Source organism: Arachis duranensis, chromosome 3 (genome assembly GCF_000817695.3).
Source record: "Arachis duranensis cultivar V14167 chromosome 3, aradu.V14167.gnm2.J7QH, whole genome shotgun sequence".
NCBI classification, from domain to species: Eukaryota; Viridiplantae; Streptophyta; class Magnoliopsida; order Fabales; family Fabaceae; genus Arachis; species Arachis duranensis.
The window spans coordinates 31,550,885-31,566,479 of NC_029774.3; the positions used below are offsets into that span (position 1 = coordinate 31,550,885).

The following is a 15,595-nucleotide window of genomic DNA, read 5'->3' on the forward strand; positions in this document are numbered from 1 at the left end:
TGAAAGAAACTACTTTTTTAGAATTTTTTAAGAATTAATTAATATTATATATATTTTGTTACACTACATTTAGTTATAAAAATTTTATTTATTTCTAATGCTTGTATTAAAAATAAAAAAAATTAAATTAGTAAATCTTAATCTATAATATAATAATAATATAGTAATTATTTTATATATTGTACGAATATAAATTAATTATTTTAAATATTTTTTATTATTTTTGGAAAGAAAATCTTTTGAGGAATTTAATAATATGTGATGAGGAACACCGAATAAATTATACAGAAACCAATTAAAACACAACATGAAAACATCTTTAAAAAAGGACGTTTTAGGCATCTTTATCTGAGTGGCCTCCTAATTTATAAGGCTGCGTTTATTTACAGAGACAGGACACCGAGACATGGACACAGAGACATAAAATTATGTTCGGAAGAGGAGACATAGACAGTATGTCCAGAGACACTAAATTAGTGTATTTTGTGTTCATCCTGACAGGAAGGACACAAGGACATTAACAAAGGAAACAACTTATTTTTCTTTTTTCTTTCATTATTTTTATTAATTTTTCATAATTATATTTTTTTATTATTATATTTTTCATCTCAAATTTTTTGAATGAAAAAAATAAGAATAAATTAAATTTTCATAATTTGTTCTAATTTATCACCAAACAGAATACAAGAACACAATTTTGTGTCTCTATCCATCCGTGTCTTGTCTGGTCCTATTCTCAATGTCTTATCCTATCCTGTTCTCATAAACAAACACAGCCTAAATACTAATTTAAAACCTCTCCATGACAGATTGAGATCATCCATCACGAAGCATATCATTCTTTTATTTATTATTTGTATCCCGTTACCATTCCCTTCATTATTTCCTTTTTAGTTTTTACGCAGTCCACTCATTTTGTCATATTTACTCTTAAATTCATTTTTTTCTTTTTTGTTCTCTTTCTGCACAGAAATTTCACAGCTGTGCGCTTGAAAAGGTGTATTCTCATCTCATCCTTAATTTCCAGAGATCAGATAAAAGCTAAGGTACAAACAGTCCTGTACAAGCATTGCGTTCAAAAGTTAACTGCCGAGCGAATTACAAGTTGTTAATAAAGGTATGTACTACCATCTCATTAAAAATTTAGAAAAAATGAAATCACAAAAATAGTTATTTTCCTTCAGAGATGTTTTGACTAGGTACCTCAGGAACACTGCTTATAGCAATGCTGCTAGTAAGTGCAACACTGCCTGGGGCAATAATCGAATTTCCTGCCTGAACATTAATAATCGTTTCAGTTTTCTTTGGATCAACAACTAGATTTTGGGGCGCTACCGAAACTGTCATTTGCAAAACATGTGGTGGTGCCATAGAGATGTTTGCATTCTGCTGCCGTGGCAGCGTTTCAGAAGAACTAGTAACCCTGATACCATGCGCATTTACTGGTTTTGTGGCAATCTTTTGCTGATCCGTAGCTCCGGCTTCATTTGCAGCATGAAGTTGCTGTAATCTGTAATCGGTTTCAGGTCTGCGACAGACCTTTCTGAGCGGGACAATTTCCTAGAAAGAACAGGCAGGAGAACAAAATGCATCAAATCAAACGCATGAACTCTAAGTTTCAAACAGTGCAGTTGTCATCATTAAAATTCGATACACATGATTCTGCATCATTTCAAAAGGCATCATCAGCATTAAGACTGACAAGCATAGCTACACATATCACTGTTTTGCATCTATTCTGCATTTCTTGATTCTATCAAATAATAGTAACCAGTAACCATTTGAATCAAAGATCCAATGGAAAATAAGGTGTGGAAACTTAATTCAGAGAGAGAAAAATGGCACTATTTATATCTGATCAGGACGCCATTACAGCAATGAATATTTAGACACAAGTTAAAATAAAATAGATTGATATCTGCACATTTAAGAACCGGAGCAGAAGTGAGTTTTGTAAATGACAAAATAACAAGGCAACCAAAATATAAAAGAAAAGATCATGTAAGACAAAATCAGGTGATTATTATTACCTCTGACTGATCATGATCATATCGAACCAAAAATCTACATCGACAGCCTCTTACATCATGCCTCCGTCTTTGAGCATCAAGCACATGGGCATCAAAGTAAAGGGCTTGCTCTTTACCTTCCTGTAGTGTCCAAAATCATAGCTCATGAATAATAGGAAAAAAAAAAGATGTTCCATAAAAGCAAAATACAAATAGAGTTAACATGATCAACATAATCAGTCAAACTTTTTAACTGAAACCTTCCATAGATATTCCTACCTGAAAACAAAGAATGAGATCCCCCGGGAGGACTGCAACACATTCTGATGATTCACATGGCAAGGAACGTGGCCTGACATTTCTTTGGATATTAATCCACTCATCTTCCTCAGATCCAAAACCAGAAAACCGTACCAGCACTTCCTAAAACACGGAGAAAGTTGTAACCATTACATTATCGATAAGTATTAAAACCCCAAAACAATAAGTAGAAATGCACAACAAAACTCTCTTCCATATTACTCAAAAATATTTGACAATTAAAGATGAGTTTAATATTGATGCACTGATCGTGCAATCATATCCGTTCTTTTGGATGACCATTCACGCGATTAATGTAAAAAACAGTTATTTCTATTGATGTAGCATTATGTCATTAGGTACATGTGTAAAACTACTTTACATTGACAGTGCATCAAAATTAAATTCATAAAAGATTACAGTACAATTAATGGGTTACTTGAAATTGAGACCCAAACTATTTATTGGTAAGATCCTTCATTAACATTTCAAATATTGCTTTGAAACAAAGCTAGAAGGAAAAATGTACCACTAACACCACATTCTTTAGCTATCTTAAGATAAGCAGTTGGACTGACTTAATGACAGTGAAATGTTACATACAAATCATTCATTCTCCCTGGAAAACAGTTAAATCATTTTAATCATTCATTGCAAAAAAAAACAAGCAGGTCATTATGGTTCAAACACTATGAACATCTTAAAACAAGCATCACATCGAATAGGCATGTTAGGTAAGCTATGTGATCACAGAACTACGAAGTAACATCACATTTAAAAAATAATAAATAAATACATAAAAATATTAAAAAGAAATGCATTAATTTCTTCACAAGATTTAGAATCAAAATCATCTCAGCCTAAAATTACCGGATCACTTGTCTCCAGATATCTGTGTGATAGAAAGCTAGCCACATCATACCTAAGGGAAGAGTGGAAAAGGATTATGTCAATTTCTCACACATATTATATATACACACACACACGTTAAGTGAGAAATGGAAAATTACACAACACGATTAAATGGCGTGTTTGGAACAAAATATTGATGGAATTGATTTGACATGAATTGAATTGGAAATGAATTGTGTTTGGAATTAATTATGTAAACTATAAATTGATTTGATTTAAAAATTAAGATAATAATTTGATTTTACATTTTTATCCTTTATTTACCATATAATTTTTCCACACCACCAATAACCACTGTCGTACACCTGCCAAACAACCTTCAATCGCTGCCACCAGATCACTGCCAGCTGCCATCAGACCTCTACAGCCTGTTACTTTTTTCCAAACCCTTTTCTTTTATATTAATACCTAAAGGATAAAAATTACATTTTACATTTTTATTATACCAAATCATTTCAATTCCAACAAAATTCTATAAAAAAAAATGAAGGAATTTGAACTGCAGTTATAATCAATTCAAGTCCTATTTTTTATTTATTCCAAACAAATAATTTAATTTTGAAATCAAATCAATTCCAATTCCATAGTGGTCCAAACACACCCAAAGAAAATGCTAACCATGCTCCATCCCTTCCAGATTTAGCTTCAAACTCCATAACTGAATTTTCTGGAGTTACCTTTCCTGGTGTTGGAACTGAAAACAAATGAAGCCAAAGTATAAGTAAACAAGATGACCAAAGAATAAAAATAAAAATAGCACTCTTTAGTCTATAATTAAGACACCCTATGCATTTATATTTATTTCAATTGATATCCCTACTTGTTAAAGCATTGGCATAGTGACCAAATAATATAATTAAGATGGCATTACAGGAAATAGCAAATACCACTGTTTTCAAGATTTATACATTTTCAAATATTCATAAATGTCAAATTACCAATATTTATATCTCTACACTCGTCCCAAAATTCAAGGAAAGTTCTTGAAATGTGTCATTTTCATCAATAATGGATCCTGCTAGGTTCATGTGAAAATATCACTTTTATCTAAATTTTGTTGACACTATACCAGTTGTGTTTGAAGTATTTTTGAACAAATAAGGGAAAAAATGATCAGGTATGGATGTAGATAATGGTGTGTATCTTACAGATTACTAAGTTGGACACAAAATTAACTGAGTCCAGTTTGTCTCTATTCAGTTGTGCCTTCATATACTTCCATCTTAATGAGAAACATCATGCCAAGTACATTAAAAGATAACAGCAACATAATAAGCACCCAGAGACATAAAATTTGGAGATTTTATATTTTAAACACGGCTTGAACCTAAAATGTATCTGTAATCAAGTTTTAACAAGCTTGAAATAAACAATGATTGTGATGAAAAGATAGTTACAATTTCCAAAATCAATAGTATATCTGTTAAAACTTAAAAACCAGGAAAATTACTATTATTAAATTTTAAAATGCTCAATTGAAACTGCAGTGTTAAATGAAAATGTCATTCTTCAACAACCTAGCAACCTTGAGAGGGAAAACAGGCAAAATCCTCCTAATATTACCCAAAGCTCAAAGTACATGAATAACAATGATATTATGATGCTGAAACTGATCATATGTTTGATTTTGTGTTGCACATTTATAAACAATCAAGTTAAACTAATCAGCAATATGCACTGTCAATTACATAATAATGAATCATTTTCAAAATTGCACAACAATCATCATTTACATATTATGAAAGTTTTGAATCAATTAATGGTTAATATATTAAGGCACCACGCACATCATTAAACCACTTCGTCAAAAAGCAAAATCATATCTGGAGTTTGAAATGCAGAAGCTACGAACACCCAACAGGAGGGGTTGAGATCATGAGCTTGATGCAGGGAAGGAGGAAGACAGAAAACAAAGAATTGAATAATTAGGTAATATACCAGACAATGAGATGTAGTGTACTTGATGGGGGAAAAAGAAATGATCTCATGTAATAATAGAGGGCTCTTTATCCCAATTAAATATGGATAAAATCATGAGAAAAGAAAGTAAGTAAAACAAATCCTATTAAATCATATAGGATACTCTATAATATACTATAAGATATAATTAGGATCTCATGAGATATTTTCTTTATCTCGAAGACCTACTCCTAAATTAAAGCTTACCATAATATCGTTGATGTGCCTCTACTTGACAATGTTTTTTGGAGATAGACCATGACACAATATTAGAAACAGTATAAAAAAAGAGAGAGCTGAAGATAAATGCGTTGTATTATTGAATTGGGAATTCAAGACTATGCGCCAAGAAGCCTAAAAATGATACAAGTGTGTGCTCTCTTTGTGAGTCCTCATTATCACCAACAAATCACATTGAATGACTAGATGCCTTCCCCTTATCCTTTTGTTTATATTAATCGAATTGTAATAACTGTGATTATAAAAAGGTGTCTTAACAATTACAGATCCATATCCCCACTCCAAACAAAAACCCCTTATGTCTAGGCAGTCATGATTAACTTCAAGGTCAAAGATCTTCTCTATTGTTTGGACCTATTTCTTTATCTTGTATGTCCATTTAAACCAGCTGCATCCAATGCCCCTTCTTTAGATGATATCCCTCTTCTATTCCTAAATGGAATTCATGATTTAGGTCCACTCCTTGCTACATAAACTGCATTGGACCCAACATGTCTTCCTACTGGATGAATCGGGTTCCCACCAAGAAAGAGAAACAATCCTAGATCTTGGACTCGTGCAAACTTTTCCATCTCTTCCACCTAAGTTGGGCTTGGCCTGCCTATATCCCTTTAGGGAGAAAGATCCCCTTTGTTGAATGAAGAATCAATCAAAGCCTCCTTTCCTAAACTGTGGATTAGAAACTGCTGTGCTGTCAGTATAGGAGAGACCCCATTTTGGCTGCTGTATGTAGATCAACCATGATGGCCATCCACCCCTGTGCTAGTCACATTCATTTGGTGATGGTGATGACAGTGATCAAGCAATGCACCATTAGTTTTACCCAAATTTAAGATTGCCCATGATGTTCTCTTCGATTGGCTCGGCTTTCATCCTTATGACCCTTCTTGCTGTTGTGTCACCATCTCTCTCACTAAACCATTGATACCTTGCCTCCGTCACTAGCAACCCAATGAGGACTCACCATTAGGGTTTCCCCCCTATTGTTCTCTTGTAATTCCACCAAAGCTTCCCACCATAAATCTTGAATGGCCATTCTAGTGGTGGTCGCAAGTTATTGTCATCATTCTTTTCTCATGACTCCTATCAACCACCCTCCTTTTGGACACAACTGGAGATGATACCAAAACCATGTTTGATGCCATCTATGACAGTGTGGTTTATGGTTTTGGCACCTTCTTATCACCTTCAAAACCTATGCCTTCCCCCTTTGTTCACCTTCTTTTATATCTTTCCTTTTCAACTTATACTGGGCACAAACCCTAATCAAATTATCATTAACTATATGAAACTAACTATAGAATCTAAACATGTGGCATCAAAGCCTCTATGAGTAAGTGTTCTTGAGTGTAAACCTTATTTGTCCTTATTTTAGCATAAGGTAGGATGAACAGTAAGGCAATAACATTGTCCACACTTCAAGTCCAAATGGCTCTAGCACGACACAATTGTTATCACATGATACCATATATTTGCCTTTGTTCAACAGTTTATGCGGTTGGGAGAGAGTTCATAACATTGACCAAGATTTAACCTTCAGTTTATTTGGTTCATAGCATTGACTGTTAACAACAATAAAATATAAACTGGACTCCTTAAAACACTATGGACAAAGAACTCAGTGAATCTATAGAAGTTGGACTGAAAGGATTGCTAAACAAGATGGTCAATATTATCATCAGCCTGAAAAGCTGGTTGGAATGCTTCATGACAAAGGAAGAAGAGAGCTTGTTGGAATGATCATCAATGGAAAAATACTTGCAAGCAATGTTAGGCAATGAAGCAGCACCTTGAAGCATGGAAAAATAACCTGGGTTGCCAAAAACACAATGATATGATTTTACTATCTGTGTTAAGGTCTATGATCCCATTACAAGTATAAACTCAGTTTGGTTAAATTAACCTAAGATTGTCAAGCTTGATAGTTTTTGAAAACTTGAAATGATAGCATCAAGCAACTAGTTGAAGTTCTAACAAACACAATCCTCCTGTGCTGAGTCAGTCACCAGTTTCTGTGGTAAGAAAAACAAATCCCACCAAGCCAAAACGTCATACTCCCTCCATTCCACAATGTTGATTTTTTTTTTTTTAATTTTAACATAATTCAAATTGATTGTCATTTTAGAACTTCAATATGAAACATAATACCATTTTTACCTTACACTATTCTTGGGATACATGAAAGTCGTGGGTAATAAATTATAATGGTGGAATAAAAGGAAGGGTATTTTAGCTATTTACTTGGGTTTCTTTAAAACCTCTATAACATTCTATCATTTCCTTAATCTGTGCACAACCTTAAAAGACCAGCATCATGAAACTAAGGAAGTAATTTTTTGCAGTTTCCCCTCCCTCATGCACACTGCTTTTCTGCCCAGTATGGCTATGTAGTCATGCAAAATTTAAAATTTATGCACCATAAAGGAACAACATTCTACCTGAACCTGATGTAGCAGGAATTGGACCAGCTGTCAGTTGAGGTATATTCCTTACTGTGGTTGATTCATCCCGGGGCATAGGAGTGATATTTAACTTTCCAGGTGTCTTGCTTGATTTTGCCCTAATAGCATAGCGCTTATTTTGAAACCAATTCCAGACCTATAATAAAGGAAGAACGTAAGAAAATCAAGCATGAATGATAATCACAGCAAAAATATAGTTTTCATACCTGTTTCATCTGCACTGTAATCTTGCCTTTCCGTTCTAGTGATTCACTGCACAAAAAGCATTTCATAACTTCCGTCCTGCTTTTAAGGGGCATACTATTCATATTGCATAAAATAATTAAAAATAGAACGGCGAATATGCCATACCTGAACTTCTCTGCAAGAGCTGTAAGTACATCGCGTGCTGGCATTGCATAGTTGTGATTTTGCAGAATAGTTTCCATTTCTGTCACCTGTACAGATAAATAAACTATAGTTTATGCCAGTACCTTGATGGGAAAACTTCCATAAAAGAACTCTTCCCTTTTTGCATGATAGCCTTTCCCTATTCTGTCATAAGTTGAGTGTCAATTTTCTTGTCCATAATAAAGTAGATGGCAGATCATAAATCTATCTGATTACGACCTAATTACAGATAATTAATCCATATGTTCTAAAAGTAAGAGTCCCACTTAACCTCAAAAAAATCAGGAATAACAGTAAAATGGTCCAAAACATGGAGTGGGTAAGGTTTTCTACACCACCAGATTCAAAAGCATGTCTTCCAGATACTTGGGAAATGAGAAACTAAACATATCCATCCTGGATGTAACAACCTGCTGCATCATCGCATACTAGGACATATAACAGTTATTCCTGAACTATATTACCCCAAATAAAAGTATCAACTATGAAGCCCCATAATTCTGTCCATTTTAAAAAAGCAAAGAAGTATATGTCAGAAAAGCAGTTCAAAATAACTACCTGTGTGATTGGAGAGAAGGTTAGTTCAAAATGTTGTGAAAGCTTACAATATATTAGGCTTGAAAGCTAACCATTAAAACAATACACGACTCAGTATCCTGCATCAGTCTCATTAAGCAATGAGGTGGCAAACCAAGTTCAGGCACTAGCTGACTAGCTGCATTATTGATGTCTTATAGTTAAGATAATTTACACAAAAAGAGGAACGATGATCAATATCAGTTCCATCACATTTGTAATCCTTTTCTTTTCATTCTATCTCATTTATCCAAACAAACAAGTATTTTGCTGGAGTAATGAAGCTTCATGATTGTTTTTGCTTAACTTCAATCAGCTATCACACGACACTAGTAGATGACTCTTTGATTATCTATCTTCTTCAGTTCCAATATGGTTCAATTTATAGTTGGCAAGGTGAGGTTGACACAACAAGTTAAAAAGAAAAACTCCTTGATCAGCTTTTGTATCTCACTCATCTTCTCTAGTGTAAAGATTCCCCAAGTAAAAACAAAATATGGCACTTGACCAAAAATAACATGGAAAATGTGCAGCCTTAAACTATCTAAAGTAAAGAACTGTTAAATAAAACACAAGAAAGTAGATGGTATTCTTTTAATAATAATAATAAAAGCATTTTAGACACCAGTAATTAGGGCCAATGTATTTCATACACAAACAGGTGAGAGCACAACCAGAAATCTAAAGAGAAGTCATGAAATTTAACTTAGTTTACACTATAGAAAGATACCTATTAAACAAGATTTGCCTCAATTAGGCTTTTGGCAGCGCAGAGGGTAGCTAGGGTCCTTCATCATCATTCTTACTCAATCACTCTGCAATCAATATACCTCAATAATTGGATATGTGATATCTATGAAAACATGTTTCCATACTAGTTTTACTAGTACTGAGTCTACATTCACAGCATCTACTCTACTTCTAACCATGTCTCTGAGCCGTCTTTCTTCTCTGTACCTGCACCTCAAAAACATCCACCATGATCCCCATCTCCTTCACCTCCCATTGCACTACCAACACCCTCCCTCCTCCCTCTCCAATAACTACAGATATAACCCCATCCACATATACACCTCCTCTTAAGACAGAATACATCTCTTACTCACCTATGCTATCTATCATTGTCCTAGAAATACAGCTTCCAAGAATTTCTATAACTCCCATACATACCACCAAAAGACACCATATGATAACTAGATCCATAACTGGTTGTCAAACACAAGGCACTCACCACCACTACACCCATTGATCTCACCTTGCAATTGCCAAAACAGTAGCTCAAGCTCTTGCCACCACACAATGGAAACAAGAAACTGACAATGAATATAGAGCTCTTACGAAACTGCAACCATCATTCATTGCAAATGGGTTTTTGCTCTCAAAAAGGATCCACAAGACAGAATCCTGAGGTACAAAACAAGATTGGCTGCTAAAGGGTTTCATCAGAGGGAGGGGTTGACTTTTAAGACAAATTTGACTTTGTCAATGCATTTCTCAATGGAGATTTTTATGAAGAAGTCTATATGCAACAACCGTTGGGGTTCATACACCATAATACTTCTCTAATTTGTAAATTATGGAAGGCAACTTATAACCCTCAAAAAATTTTTAATTCTGTAGTACTAAGTCTGATCCTTCTTTATTCATAAGAAATACAACTAACTCTATTACTTACCTACTTGCCTATCTCGATGATAACTTAGTCACAGGGAACAATGTAGCTAACATAGAACTTCTAATCAAGCAGCTGAACTCCATATTCTCCCTAAAAGACCTGCACAAATTCAATTCTTTTTCTTGTTTGGATTAGATGCTTTTTATAGAGCCACTAATCAATTGCACCTGACACAACAAAAATATGCTACTGATCTCCTCCATACAACAAAAATGCTTGATGTCAATCCCATGCAAACTCCAATTGCCTACACCAACCAAATTACTTGCTAATGACTCAAAGCCATTTGAGGATCCTAAGCAGTATCGATCATTGTTGGTGCTCTTCAATATCTAACACTGACTATACCTGATCTTACCTATTCGGTCAACAAAGTTTGTCAATTTATGCACTCACCAACTCTAAATCATTGCAAAGCCATTAAGAGGATACCGTGCTATCTTTGAGGTACCTTAGACCATGGATTGCTATTTGCCAAAAGCAACGACTGGCTATTGTATTTACTTGGGTAATAATCTAGTTGCATGAAAATGCAGTAAACAACAAACAGTCAGCAACTCTAGTACAGAGGTAGAATTTAGAGCATTGGCAGCAGCTCAGGCAGAGCTTAGTTGGACCAGAGACCTTCTCAGAGAACTTCACATTCCAATTTTTGTCCATCTATTTTGACAACCAAAGTGCTTGTCTCCTTGCTGCCAACCTAATTCTACATAGCAGATCCAAGCACTTTAGTTGAATCTCCATTTTGTTAAGGACAAAGTAACACGTCACCCACATACCAGCCCAGCACCAGATTGTAGACATCTTCACCAAATCCCTCTCCATAACTCTCTTATGACAGGTTTAAATCCAAATTAAGAGTGACACAAAACCCACTTTTAGTTTGAGGGGACATGTTAAGGTATATGACAGTAAAGGCACAAAAGCAATAGATGAACTTGGTCAAAACAGAAAGTACCAGATAAGAAAATTCAGTTCTGACGGTTAGAGTATTTGATTACCAATGCAGTTTGGCACTAGATTTGTGAAAGGCTAACAGAATCTGTTGTCAGCTTTCCATATTAATGACACTTATGTACACAAGAAAACGTTACAAAGAATAAAATTCAGTTTCTCTTATATCCTCTCCTCTCTAATCTCCTTCATCTCTTACTCAATCACTGCAATCAATATACCTCAGATAACTAGATTCTTTACAATATTAACCATCCTCCTCCTCTTGTTTTGTTTTAATTTCTTTACATTTATTTATTTCCATAAAGAGACTGACCTAAGATGTAACATAAAAAAAAAATTAAGGGCAATATTATTTGAATATTTGCACATACATTACTTTGACACCAACTCCAATAACAGGCACCTATTATTCGAGGACGCGAGAAAGAAGAAAATGAATGGGATTGAATAGATGCGTACCTCGGTGGGAGTGAAGCGGAAGGCGGGGACTCCATTACTGGGTGGGCGACCCATCTCCGAAGCGTAAAGGGGAATCCCGGGCAGGGAGAGAGTGTGAGAATGCGAGAAGTTAGGTGTTTGGATTCCGAGAAAGTTGAGAACTTTCTACGTACTGCGATTTGCGAATAGTGGAAGGCCGGGGTCGTCGTTGATCGATAATCCCCGGCGTCATGAATTACAGAAACCAATTACACGATTATTAAAGTATAAATTCTTCTTTAAATATTTTCAACGGTTTGTTTAATTATTTAAAGTTTGAATTTAATTTTGATGCCGTGGTCACTTTAGAGTAACTTTATACGCACGTCTAATTATGTAATAACACGTTAATAAAAAAATAAATTTAATTGTATAAAGGATTATAAATTTTAATATATTAATAGTATAAAATATTTTTATACATAATTATCAAATCTGAATCCAACCAGTTGATTAAAAAACCAATAAATTAAATCTTCCACCAATTCAAATTAAATGTCTAATTATTTTTGTTATTAACCCATAAAAATCTAATCTAAATGGTATTAAACCGATGAAATTCAGATTGACCCGAATCTATTAGTCTGACCGGGTCAATATAATTTACGTACTTCCATGCTGCATCAAGGGTTGCAAGATCACAGGAGGAGTCGCCAAAGAGTAATAATTCAAATGGCATAGTCTCTTCATGGGTTAATATTCAAATTCGTCCTTGAAAGATCACGTGATCTTCATTTTCGTCCCCGAATAATTTTTTAATCAGATTAGTTCCTGAAAAATAAACTGTTAGTCAAATTAGTCATTCCGTCAATTGAATGATGATCTGTCACGTTAAGTGCCACGTGGCATGATGACGTGACACGCCACGTGGTAGGTCAGTAACACGTGGCACGCCACGTGACAAGTCAGTGACACGTGGCATGCCACCTGTCACTTGACATATAAAAAGTTTTTTATTAGTCAAAATAGTCTTTGAAAGTCCAGACGTAAGTCATTTTCATCCTTCAAATTTTAAAAATTAGTCAAACTAATCCTTATATAATTTTTTTATTTTTTCTTCATAAAATTATCTTTCTCTTTTAATTCTTCTCAAAATCTTTCTTATTCTTTTCTATTCTAAAATCTTTTTTGTTACATTACTACATTTTGCTGGAATATATATATACTCAAAATTAAAATGTATGTATTTATTAGTCTAAACAAAGTTATATGCTCAAAATCAAAATTTATGTATGTTAATCTAAACAAAGTTATACCACTATTTTTTTCTACTACATCTTTTTTTTTTCATTACGGTATTACTTATATATAGGAGGTAATGGTAGTGATACTTAGAGTCAAAATTCAAGAAAATCTACAAATTTTGCTTCAATTTCAAACTTTACAAAATATTAAAAATTTGTTGGTTAATTATTATTATTATAAATAAACTGCTTCTTAAACGTAATACATGCAAACATCATAATAAATTTTTGTGTGTTTCATATATTTGAGATAGATTATATAATTTTTCTTTTAATTTCACAAATCAATGCGATAAAATAAAATAGGAAACATTATACCTATGCATAACACAGGCTACTCCGCACTAGTACATTATATAAATAGATATGCTTCATATTAAAATAAAATTCTTTTTGTTTTAAATGAAATATTTAAAAAATTATATTAAAATATTAAGATTCAAAAAGTGATTCCATAAACTAGTTTTTCAATTATTGAGTTTTATTATATAAATTAAATAATAATAAAAATTATAATTTTAAAAAATTTTAAAATTTTAAAATTTAAAATAATTACTATATTATTTAGTAAAATTTAAAATATTAAATTTTTAAATATATAATCAACAATAATTTGATAAATTTAGTTAAATAAAAAAAATTTTACTATAAAAAAATTACAATTTGAAAAGACTTTCAATGACTATTTTGACTAATAGAAAACTTTTTTATATGTCAAGTGACACGTGACATGCCACGTGTCACTGACCTGTTACGTGGCGTGCCACGTGTTACTGACCTGCCACGTGGCGTGCCACGTCATCATGCCACGTGGCACTTAACGTGACACGTCATCATCCAATTGACGGAAGGACTAATTTGACTAACAGTTTATCTTTCAGGGACTAATTTGATTAAAAAAATCATTCGGGGACGAAAATGAAGATCGCGTGATCTTTCAGGGACGAATTTAAACAATAACCCATCTCCCCATACTCAATTATGAGGTTACGGGTTCGAGTCTCCTATCTTTAGTAAACAAAAAAAAATCACAATAGGAGTCTAGGAGATGGCCTTCTGTATTAATCCAAAAAACCTTCTCCATGTGGTTAGGGGTGAACGCAGATCGGATCGGATCGGATCGGATCGGATATAGCCAAAATTTTCATCTGATTCGCACTAAATTCATCGGATCTGATCAGATCTAATATCCACAATTTTTAAACTTGGATCCGATCCAATCCACACATTTGCGGATCGGATATCGGATATATCCGCAAAACATAAAAATATTTTTAAAACTTTATTTTTATTAAAAAAATATCAATAAAATTTATTTTTTCTATTTTTTTAAATATGTTTACTCTTAAAATAATATTAAAAATATTTTTTTTAATAATCAATTATAATAATACAATATATATGATAATTATTAGTTGAAATAAAATATAAAAAGAATATTTACTTATTTATTTCTTTATTTTTGCGGCTACACGGATATAAGGATCGGATATGCGGATACTTACACAAAATTCGTAATCCGATCCAATAGCCTTACAGATTGAATCCATATCCACAATTTTCAAATCGAATTCGGATAAATACCGCAAATATGTGGATTGGATCCAATTCATTAACACCCCTACTTGTAGTTTGAACTTGTACCTTTCATAAAAGTATCTCCTTTACTAAATAATATGCTAATATATATATATACCAAACATTTATTATTCTAAAAGAAGTAATAATTATATATATTATATTAAAGCAATTATACATTTTATATCAGTACATCCATTCTTTTGAATAACTATTCATACGATTAATATATAAGATAATTATTTTTACTGACGTAGTATTATTAATATATTTGTGAAGATATGCATTTTAAATTTTAACTTTTGATTTTTATTTATTTTTATAATTTTACATTTTTATTTAATTATGACCGGTCAACCGGGTGAATCAGTGACCTACTGGTTGAACTGATGACCTAATAATCCGATCATATGATCGAATCAATTATCAATTGAACTAATGACCCAATAACTGATTTTATATAGTCGTACAATCACATTCGTTCTTTTGGATGACTATTTACACAGTCAATGTAAAAGATAGTTATTTTTATTAATGTAGCATTGCATAATTAAATACGCGTGTAAAATTAATATATACGGACAGTGCATCAAAATTAAATTTAATTATTTAGAATTTAATTTTGATAAGTGTCAATGTAAACAATTTTAAGTTACTATATTATAAACATTAATTTATATAATATTTGTAAAACTTACATATTAGTTATATTTTCAAAAATTGAATTCGATGAGGTATTACCTAAAATCAAATTAAATTTGAGCCAAGAGGTAAGGTGGTTGTTCTGATGTTTTCGTCTGGACAGTAATAAGAATA

General features: G+C 32.9%; 1 protein-coding gene across 3 annotated transcripts; it reads right to left on the reverse strand.

Annotated features, from left to right (window-relative positions):
- Window positions 1–1,105: 1,105 nt before the first annotated feature.
- LOC107478526 (protein SAWADEE HOMEODOMAIN HOMOLOG 2) lies at window positions 1,106–12,173 on the reverse strand. 3 transcript variants are annotated; one of them, XM_052259670.1, is made up of 10 exons: window positions 11,940–12,173; window positions 8,831–8,987; window positions 8,234–8,319; window positions 8,089–8,134; window positions 7,859–8,018; window positions 3,840–3,915; window positions 3,180–3,231; window positions 2,289–2,432; window positions 2,031–2,150; window positions 1,106–1,560 (listed from the first exon to the last, which is right to left on the reverse strand). In XM_052259670.1, exons 3-10 carry the CDS (start codon window positions 8,308–8,310, stop codon window positions 1,171–1,173), a joined length of 1,065 nt encoding a protein of 354 aa, XP_052115630.1. In that variant the 5' UTR covers window positions 8,311–8,319; window positions 8,831–8,987; window positions 11,940–12,173; the 3' UTR covers window positions 1,106–1,170. The 3 variants fall into 3 exon arrangements, with proteins under 3 accessions (XP_052115630.1, XP_020993775.2, XP_052115629.1); XM_021138116.2 differs by lacking the exon at window positions 8,831–8,987; XM_052259669.1 differs by lacking the exon at window positions 8,831–8,987 and having other exon boundaries at window positions 8,234–8,416.
- Between the last annotated feature and the right edge of the window lie 3,422 nt (window positions 12,174–15,595).

Excerpts from the sequence above, each read along its gene's own strand:
- LOC107478526 (XM_021138116.2), bottom strand. The coding sequence starts at position 11,993 with ATGGGTCGCCCACCCAGTAATGGAGTCCCCGCCTTCCGCTTCACTCCC. Across the intron at positions 8,320-11,939 it reads TCCGCTTCACTCCCACCGAG|GTGACAGAAATGGAAACTAT; the intron begins GTACGCATCTAT and ends TTATCTGTACAG. Across the intron at positions 8,019-8,088 it reads TTACAGTGCAGATGAAACAG|GTCTGGAATTGGTTTCAAAA; the intron begins GTATGAAAACTA and ends CCTTTATTATAG.